General features: G+C 33.3%; 1 protein-coding gene across 1 annotated transcript in view; it reads left to right on the top strand.

The window, feature by feature from the left end:
• The window catches only part of LOC138710878 (uncharacterized protein KIAA0513), a 35,101-nt gene extending 32,926 nt beyond the window's left edge, over nt 1-2,175 (top strand). The window contains exon 8 of the mRNA XM_069842062.1: nt 1,569-2,175. Within this exon, the coding sequence (XP_069698163.1) occupies nt 1,569-1,633 (65 nt within the window). The 3' untranslated portion in view covers nt 1,634-2,175. The remainder of the gene's footprint in view (nt 1-1,568) is intronic.
• Nucleotides 2,176-11,013: the final 8,838 nt, after the last annotated feature.

Here is an 11,013-nt window from a genome sequence, read left to right on the forward strand (position 1 = left end):
AAGGAAAGACAGAGCGGAGTCGTGCATAAGAAATTCCTTCACTTGTAAATGTGCGCTCTCACAGAATCAATCGAAGTCTTCTGACGGGGACTTAGCATATGGCAGCAGGTTATTTTTTGTGTCTAAGAATGTACATTTTCTTTTCTTTGTGCAGTACAGAAGTTAGTTTTAAAATACAGATAATACAATATAATATTTGTTTTATTCAGTCTTATGACAAATCAATTATTAAAACAATGACATATATTTCATAACATGTAGTCATTGAGTTTTCTACAAAGTAAGTTACCAACGTTTTCGCCCATTCAGGCATCTTCAGGTTCTGTGTACAATATCTCATTATTAATCTGTATGATAATTACAATAATAGTCGATGAGATGAACTGTTTAAAATTGCATAATTAAAATGTAATCATGTTACAAGGTCATAAAATTGTGAAGACTGTGAATACGTAGTGTTTTACATTTTAATAATAATAATAATAATAATAATAATAATAATAATAATAATAATAATAATAATAATAATGGTCATGATAATATCTTTGAAAAATATTGGAGTGCAAGAGGTCAAATGACTTCATTGTCAAATGCCTCGCATTAGAAAACAACAACAACATTTTAAACTTCATAATACTCAGTGTAGATCTTGGTTTGTAGATTCCATTAAAATGATGAATTGTATCTGAAATATATAATTATGAAATAGAAAAAAGCAAACCTTCAAACTTAAGAGTGTGATTGGATTGAATTATCAAATGTACTCACGTTATTAAAACGTGGCAACTGCACAGGCTGTTGTGATATATCATTATGATCTGAAGTAGTGTTTATCTGTAATGAAAACTTTAATGTCAAAATTTTTGAAAATTAAAAAAAAAAAAAAAAAATTTTTTTGACATGAAAGTTTTCATTACAGATAAACACTACTTCAGATCATAATGATATATCACAACAGCCTGTGCAGTTACCACGTTTTAATGACGTGAGTACATTTGATAATTCAATCCAATCACACTCTTAAGTTTGAAGGTTTGCTTTTTCTATTTCATAATTATATATTTCAGATACAATTCATCATTTTAATGGAATCTACAAACCAAGATCAACACTGAGTATTATGAAGTTTAAAATGTAAAACATTACGTATTCACAGTCTTCACAATTTTATGACCTTGTAACATGATTACATTTTAATTATGCATATGTTTGTACATTTTATATATATCATGATCAATTTTAAACGGTTCATCTTATCGACTATTATTGTAATTATCATACAGATTAATAATGAAATATTGTACACAGAACCTGAAGATGCCTGAATGGGCGAAAACATTCGTAACTTACTTTGTATAAAACTCAATGACTACATGTTATGAAATATATGTCATTGTTTTAATAATTGATTTGTCATAAGACTGAATAAAACAAATATTATATTGTATTATCTGTATTAACACTGATAATCTGAATATTTACAACATGCTTTCTAAGTTAGTTTTAAAATGCTAATACCAATTATGTGATACTAGTTCAATCATTTACATATAACTAATTTGTTTCAGATCAAGAAAAAATGTTGAAGGACAACGTAGAACGGATGTACAGAGAAACAGACCCCTGGCGATAATTTGTGTGTTCTTCTTGAATGAATGAAAGCTGTCAATTGGAGCTACAATATCTGACAACAGAGGTCATTACTTCATGTTCAGATAGGTGGTGGCTTTATTATGATTGGGCATTTCGAACATGTTACAATTTTTCTTTGCAGTCTTCCAGTATTTAGTGCGAATAGAGTAAATAAAGTTGTAACTTAATGGTTCCTAGATTCTATTCTATCTATAAGTACTTTGTACAAAAATGTTTCCTATATTTATATGCTTATAGTAATCTTGTATACTTTCCAGAACACTGTTAATGTTCTGAGAATGGCTTTCATTAAACATTTACTACTATGTTTCTGAAGGTTTTCTTAAACTTAATATACATGTGAAATGCTCAATTCATATTCCGTTTTCGTGAGTTGAGTCAAATGTTTGTAACTGTCCTGTGCCATTATCTTAATTTATATTAATTATTTAAATATTTATCACATAAATTATTCACAGTACCTTGCTAATATATTTGAGAAGAGTTCTTTCTTCCCAAAACATACGGTATTTTACAAAAATGCTTTTCAAAGAAATTTACATAATTTGGTACTTCAGAATAACTTGGGTTATGTGTAAGAAAATGAATTTCATTAGCAGAAGTCAGATATAAGAAGTGTGAGGAACACGAAAATGTAATCCCAAAGAAATTACTCAGTCATTGTTAAAAAATCGAGAAACTGTTTATAAAAATGTGGTACTGATGAAAGTCAGTCTTTTTTGCACTTTCCACTATCAATTCACTTTTGTTTTAAAAGCTATTTAAGCATATAACTAAATTCTTAGTTCCATGCCATAGCTACATGGTCTAAGGTGTAATGTCTTGAAGTAGCAATACAGAATGAGTGCTGATTCGAGTATTCATGAGAGAAGAGATTTTCCTTGAAATTTCGGCTAGTGTATGGGACTGGTGCCCACACAGCATTGTAATGAATTTGGGAAAATACAGTGAGTAGCGAAATCTAATTTCTTGTGATTGATAATGTACACTACTGTGCAAAAGCCTTGGGCAGGAATTCAGAGTCTGGAGTCCTGTATTGTACAGTAGTGGTAAAAAAAATCGGACTGACCCTTGTAGCTGATTTCAGAGCCTTGTTCATTCCAGAGCACGATAGACTGGTAACTAAGACTTTCGTGGTTCAAATCCTGCCTGGGAAGGAAACATTTTTTTGTTCCTTATTCAAATTTATTTCCAATACTTTTCGATTGCAGCGATATTTTATTACTTAATTAACTTATTATTCCCAGAACATAAATTTTACCAGGTTATTTTCTAATGGCTTTCGAAATGGGCTATGTCAGCAGTCGAAACAGCAACAATTTCAATAGATTACTCGCTATCTTGTGAAGGTTATTTTACGACGCTTTATCAACAACTTAGGTTATTTAGCGTCTGAATGAGATGACTGTGATAATGCCAGTGAAATGAGTCCGGGGTCCAGCACCGAAAGTTACCCAGCAATTGCTCATATTGGGTTGAGGGAAAACCCCGGAAAAAACCTCAACCAGGTAACTTGTCCCGACCGGGAATCGAACCCGGGCCACCTGATTTCGCAGCAAGACGTGCTGACCGTTACTCCACAGATGTGGACTTATCTTGTGAATGCAGGCATGACATGCGCAATGGCTCATTTCGGGGACTTCGGTTATTCCGTCAGTCCGGTTTTCTTTTGCCTGAGGGGTCTAATATATATATAGAGTGGAAATGAAATAACCTGCAGATTTTCAGAGTGAATAACTCCTGTTGTATGTAACAAAAAAAAAAGTAATACCATATTGGTGGAAAATCCATAGTTCCTCAGAAAAATTGTTTCCCCCCACCAAATGTTTAACACCCTCTTATTCGGTAACTATTGCGGGTAGAATCGCGATTTTTGTTTTTACCGATAGAAAATCTAATAAAGAATCATTTATCCCTCTGGCGTATTTCAATAGCATGGACAGTTTTCGTGTTAATTTAATTTAAAAACCACTAATTTCAAGCCACTGAACGATGCGACCAGATTGCAACATTGTAGCTAGAAAGAGAGATGGGAGGTAGATGACCTTGGCAGACAGACCTGAGTTCGTTGATCTCTTACATCTGTATTACAAGAAGAAAGAACAGTGTGTTAGCCGTGATGTTATCGGACTGCTGAAACTTCAAACTTAATTTTCTAATTAACCAAGCGTTTAATCACAAAACGTAATATAAGTTTTCTATTCATTTAAGTGTATCCTATTGTCCCTTTCAATCTGCAGGATTGTTTCACTTCCACCCTGTATATATTCTTTTATTTTGCACTTGAAGTAGAGGGGGGGGGGGGTTCTTATAAGCAACCATGTAGTCAACATGGCACAAAACAACTGTTAAGAGACAGAGACGGACACTTGTTATGGAAGGTAGAAGAATCTCCACTACTGGGAATTTAATATAGTTCTACTGGATTCGTAAATACCTCTCTAGCGTCCTTTATAAATAAAGTGTTTCTAAAACTTGCTTTTTCTTTATAAAAGCTACATATGGAACTCTGCAATCAAATCAACTCGTTTTCTACTAGATTGAACTAATATGAGAATTTTTTATTCTTACCATTTTCCTACAATCATTGTTTGCATTTGACTCTTCTCACCTTCTCAATTGGGATTGGTAGTAGTAGAATATTAAGACTGACTAACTTCACCTGGAATGTAGAGTTGTATGTTTAACATGAAGTACCGTGAATTGTTACGGTGATGAAAAATTGAACTAAATGTGTTACTGAAACAATATACATTCCCCAGACTGAAATTGCAAAGCAGTGTTGGTGTTTTGTAAAAGAATAATATGGGATATGTGATAATATAATATCTAGTAATGAAAAATTTGTATTTCCTTTTTTCTTAAATCACTTTTATGAAATTCATATACTAAAAATCTTAATAGGTTTGCTACTCTGAAGGAAATGAAGGTCCAAACATAAATATGAAACATACTTTTGGTAAATTTTATTGAACAGATATTCTTAACGAACACATAGCACATAAATGCAACTTCCCTACAAAACTAGTTTAGTATGATCAAAGATACACATGAGGTCAAGTTGAAAACAACATCGAATATGACACCCAATGACACATATTTCATCTATTTGGATTAAATCTTATTTACTACAGTGAAAGATAAATCGCAATCAAGGCACTTCAATATCCACATGACGAGTAAAATTAAAGTACCTTCACAGTTTTTCATGCAATTAGAGATGGGTTATTGTGAGCTTCGAAATAACTAAGCCATATAATATCAAGAAGGTGACATAAATTAAAATAAATTCAGTGATAGTATTAATCTCATTATGATTGCGACTATACAGTGAAACCTCTCTTTTACACTTCTCATGGTGATAATTAGTGATAGTGAGAATTGTGGAAACAGGAAAACTGAAGGAACAAAAAAAAAATTCAATGGTGGGAATTTTCACACCCTTTGTCACGGAAATTGGTCACTGTTCAGGGACTAAGTCCCATCTCGAAATAGCTCGGGAATTATCATGTGCGCTGTTTACATGCATGCATTTTACATAGCGATTCGAAGCCTGATCTTTGTAACGAGAAGAAAAGAGCTCTATCGCTAAGTCATAAAGGCTTTGTAGTATATTGTTCCGTGACATACAGATAGTTGCTGCTATGATTTGACTTCATCCTCGGACCTTGACGCTTAATATTTCTCTGTGTGAATCTCACATTAACCCGAACGACACTTAGAAAAATTCATGCTACAGGAGAGTAACAATTTTCCGTGTCAAAGGATGTACATTGTGAGAATATGAAAGAGGATCGACAATCTTTATATTGATAACTGTTGAAAGAACTAGTAAGAGGCATTGCACAGTGAGTTTTCTAAGGTTTATCTTTTTGTTAATGATATGTTCATAGTTTCCAGCTAAGACATGTCAAGAACATACATAATCTTAATATTAACTTTGCTACAGAAGGTAAGAGGAAATATTATTTTTAATTTCAAATGCAGATGATAAAATTCTCGCGCTCTCTTTTTACGTGTCTGCATAATTTTGGAATTCATACATTCAGAATTGTAATTTCCTTATTAGGATTACTCTCTCTATATGAAAAGTGTATTTCCATAATTTATGTCTTTAACAGGCAAGGTTCACAAATTACCTTGAGTAGCTTCTGTTAAAATTTACGCTAGTATAATACGCACACTACTGACTGAAATGACCAATGCTGGTTAGTGATTTCTCGTCTTTTGCGCATTTCTCATTTCGTAATTTCATGTCCACTTTTGACAGTAGTAATTATTAATACGAATATTACTTTTAATTACTGTAATAACTTAACACTTCTTTTCTTTTATTCTGAGATTTTATATAATATCGCATCTTTAATTAAACCAAAACAATTTGCCAACAGTACAATTACTGATGAAAGAATGGCATAATGTTAGTCACTGTCAGTCAATGCTCTGACATCAACCTAGACTTGTCTAATGAAGTTCCAGTTCCGATACTGCAAATGAGGATGAATGTGATGTATAGTGTGTCCCGAAATGATTACCCTGATTTCAGACTGTTATTGCTTTCCACTGATGACATTAATTTCTGATTTTCCTTCGAAAGTGAGATGGTGCACTTTTAAAGTTTTAGCGGTTATGTTTTTCAGTTCCCAATTCCGCCGCTAGGAGTGCTGCAGATGTGAAATGGTTTCACTACAGGAAAAGGCACAGTGTGTACTGTTCAAATTTCACAGAAGGATCCCTGTGGGGGGGGGGGGTTAAGCTAGTAATTCAGAGCTTCTGAAGGAGCAGGTGAATGGGGGTGGTGTCACTGGCTGACTGGAACAAACAAGGCTCAGTCACTGGCCGGCCAATCCCATGTCGGGGAATGGTTGTAAGAGTGGGGAGAAAAGTCGCATTCTTCCTTGCTCGAATTTTCTCCTGAAATGCAACCATCTCACTTACAAAGGAAAATCAGAAATCAGTGACATCAGTGGAAAGCAATAGCAGTCTGAAATCAGGGTAATCATTTCGGGACACTCTGTATAGCAAGAGGTAAGGGTGTCTTTATAACCTGTCATGATAATATAATTTTAGTCTTCAGTGGTTTCTAGCACAGGTGCGTATTATATTCGCCAGAATTTTTTTTCTGGAAAAAAAATTGAGGTGCGTATTATATTCGAGTAAATACGGTAGGCCTATAATATTAATTACAATAAAAAACAGTATGGCATATAGTATTCTGAACCCCCATCTCTAATTACAGTTTCACATCTTGCGAGACTTGCAAAAAGCAGCCAATTAATTCAAAGAAGGCAAGTGACAGCCATATATACTTTAATAGACATTTATTAGCGTGACTTTTTGCAATTGCAATTTAAATATGTATTCTTTGAAAATAATATCAAAGTTCTTGCATCACTTTTTTTTTTCAACTTGAAAGATATTTTCTCAATTTTTTCTTAATATACGTGCTAATATTAGTAACGATAAACTTCGAGAGCAGTTTATAAAATATGGCTAAAGATTCGGTTTTCTTAGCATTATTTGAATTTATGACTAGAGTTGAGCAGTTTCTTACTGATACTTGGTATTTCCTTCATCAAGTGATGAATGATACCTCTCTCCATTTGCACAAATATTTTCACGTTTCACTTGATTATGAAGTGCTACATTTCCAGTCTGTGAGTAGGTTATGCTAATACAAATATTTACATAACAATTATAGATAGACTGTGATGTATGCTCATGGATATTACACAACAGAAAATAACACAAATTATTTTCTCTGTGTGTAAATAATCCACACATGTGGCTGTATTAAAACTGGTCAGTGTTTGAACATGTAAGATGTGTCAGCACATATTTGCTGCTCTAGCAGGAAATTATTTTATTTGCATTTGCACTTATTAAAGAAGAGGATGGTACAATGACATTCATGAAAGTTCGATGATGCACTGACTAGTATCTTTGTGTAAAATAACGAAAGGAACATGCACTTTTTAATATATTTAAATATATTAAACACACTGTTTCTCTTAGGTTAATTAAAATTTAAAAAATCCTAATTGTTAATTTACTTTGTCTTTCTTTCTGCGAAATATAACGATATGCACGAAAAATCTAAAATTGATTTTGAAGTTACTGAAAATGAAATGTTTTGTTAACATTCTGCAATAATGAAAGTATTTAAAATGACTATTACACTTTCACTACGTCATACTACTTTTGACCAATAAAATGATATGAAATGACGTGTTTCAATTAATCGTGGTTGTTTATCGCTACAATTTTATCACTATCACACTACTGCATTGTTTATTTTTATTACTTCCCTAGCATTTGTTTGTTTTTATCACTTCCCTAGCATTTGTTTGTTTTTATCACTTCCCTAGCATTTGTTTGCCAACATTTCAAACTGCAAATTCTTCATGGTACTATAAAACATGTTGTTTTGGTGAAGCTAAAACTAGTGAAATAGAATTTTAGTAAGTCAATTAATATCTATTTTATTTTATTAGAGTACTTTATTTCTTCTAATCTTTGTATACTTTCTTCTAACCATGTAATAGTCAATTAAATCCCACTCGAGTTTATTTACGAAAAATTACACAATTTATTACAATGTGTTGCAAATTTGTCTTTCTTCTCTTACCAATGACTCTGTTTTCATTGTACCATTCTCTTACTTATAATGAAACCCTGTATAAATATACTGAACCCCATCAAACATAACATTGTCATATCAGCCATTCTTGATGGGTGGAAGGAACAGACATGTTAACATTACAGAAGCAGAAGTCTATAAAACAAGCTACAAAGGTCATGACTTGATTCTTTACATTGTTATATGCCTGAAACTTCAAGACTGTATTTAATTTAAAAAACGATTAAAATAAGAATGATATGGAATATTTAACGAACAAGTGTTTTATTGCTATTTTCTATTGTTCATGTATCAGTCCAAGATCAAGATATAAATGCACAACTTTAGCGTGTGCAATTTCAACATTGGAATCATGGAAACTAGTTCTAAAAAATTTAATGTCTTGAATTGGAGTTTGCATTGAGTCATTTCCAATTCAAGACTATTGGCTATCTAGGCAGCAGATCAGTTTGAAACAACTTATCTTTATATTGAAATTATAAATTTCTATTAATGTGGGTTCTGAAGTAAAATGCTGGTAGACGCAGAGCATGCTTGTACCCTGGATATCCTATGTGAGTCTGAGACAGTCTTGTTTCAACATTCTCATTTTTAAGAAATTGTTTCAAAATTTCTGACAGAAATGCTGTAAACACCCCGCTTAAGAAAAATCTTGCTTCTAGGGAATATATTTGAATGGATCTGTGAATACACAACCTATTTTGGCTAAATTACGAATCCGTTCCAAATGTTCGTGTTTGATTTTTGTACAAGCCAAGAAAAACTTGTGGAGAAAGCAGAAAATAGGAAAGATTGGAGAATGCTGGGTTTGCAGTGAAAGACCTACTCTTAGGCAGAAACCAATGAATGAATATGGTGGAGCTAGTGGAGTACATCGAAATCAATAACACATATTGATAAGGACACCTGATTTTCGCGAATGATTTTTTTACGAATTTCTGCTAATTGAAATTTTTATAGATATGAACGCGATTCATTCTGTAGGCATGTTTTATGATAGCGATTTGTCGCGAATTTTGTTCGTTTTCCCCTTTTTTTTTTTCGAATTGGGTTTTTGCATGAAAAGTGGTTTTTTTTAAACATGGCTGCTCATTCAGCTGTGAAAAGTGAAAATCTGTGTATCGTACATGTGCAATGCTTAGGTTTGTTGCACACTAAAACAATAAGAAGAAATGTGTAAAATATATTTACCCATTTTCAGCAAAAGTAAGCAACGAAGATTAAGGACTAATGAATTTTTTATAATTTGGCAGTCAAGCAGTGTGTCACAGTATTCAAATGAACAAAGACCTAATATTTTTTATATTCACGTGACACTTTTCTCCATCTAATGTGTAACTGGCTTTATTAATACTGGGAAAGACTGAAGGGGGAACAAGTGTTTTATTACCAATTTTTAAAGGGATTTTCATGTTTAAATTCAAACTTTTTCTTCACGATTTACATATTTAAATACATACTTTTTTCATGATTTACGTATTTAAATGACAGCTTTTTTTCACGAATAACAGTAGTGTTATTTACCGGACTAGGTATATAATATTTACCATTTTACATACATCAATAGTAAGTCAAGCTAAAGTCAAATGAACTTAATTACAATAATTAAAAATGTTACTGTGATTTTGTAAAAATGTCACATTACGGGTTTACGAAAATTTTTGCCTAAAAAGGGTGCTTCAATTTTTACTCTGTCCTTCCTTGCTCATATTAAGTGAAAAGACCCTTTTAAGAAAAACCCGCACTTAAGAAAAGCATTTATGCTTCTAGTCTGGTGAAGAAAAAAGTCAATGTCTGGCCACGCCCTCCTTCCTCTCTCCTGAGCATGCACAACTCAGTAGAATCCAGCAGTAAAATATGAAACTCGCTTCTATTGGGGCAACCATTCACGAAACAAAATAATTCGTTCTTACTATTTTCCTATGCATTTTCTTACAGTTAATTTACCTTTCTTACTCAAATAGTTATTTTAGTTAAAACTTTGATGTTGATACAAAAGTTTTTTTTTTTTTTTATTATTATTTTAGTAGGTTATTTTATGATGCTTTATGAACATCTTAGGTTATTTAGCATCTGAATGAGATGGCGATAATGCCGGTGAAATGAGTCTGGAGTCCAGCACCGAAAGTTACCCAGCATTTGCTCATATTGGGTTGAGGGAAAACCCTAGAAAAAACCTCAACCAGGTAACTTGACCCGACCGGGAATCGACCCCGGGCCACCTGGTTCCGCGGACAGACGTGCTAACCGTTACTCCACAGGTGTGGCTTGGTACAAAAGTACTATTTGTATATTCAAATTGTAATGGTTTAGATTTATGGACTCAAATGTACTTAATTTGTTCAGTATCGTCCTGCAAGCTGACTGTGACACTGCACCAAATTTTTAAATATTTTTTACATTGTACATTGGGTACTCTAGCTGCCACGATGGTCTAGTGGCTAGACCGCTGCACTTATAATTCTGTGGACCGGGATCGATCCCCGGCGTACTTCCAATTTATAACTTGTGTTGTTAGTTGGGAGGCCGGAGGGAAAAAGACCTTTGGGGAGGCCGAGACGTAGATGGAAAGATAATATTAAAATGGATTTGAGGGAGGTGGGATATGATGATAGAGAATGGATTGATCTTGCTCAGGATAGGGACCAATGGCGGGCTTATGTGAGGGCGGCAATGAACCTCCGGGTTCCTTAAAAGCCAGTAAGTAAGTAAGTTGGGCA

Source organism: Periplaneta americana, chromosome 12, assembly GCF_040183065.1.
Source record: "Periplaneta americana isolate PAMFEO1 chromosome 12, P.americana_PAMFEO1_priV1, whole genome shotgun sequence".
Taxonomy (NCBI): Eukaryota; Metazoa; Arthropoda; class Insecta; order Blattodea; family Blattidae; genus Periplaneta; species Periplaneta americana.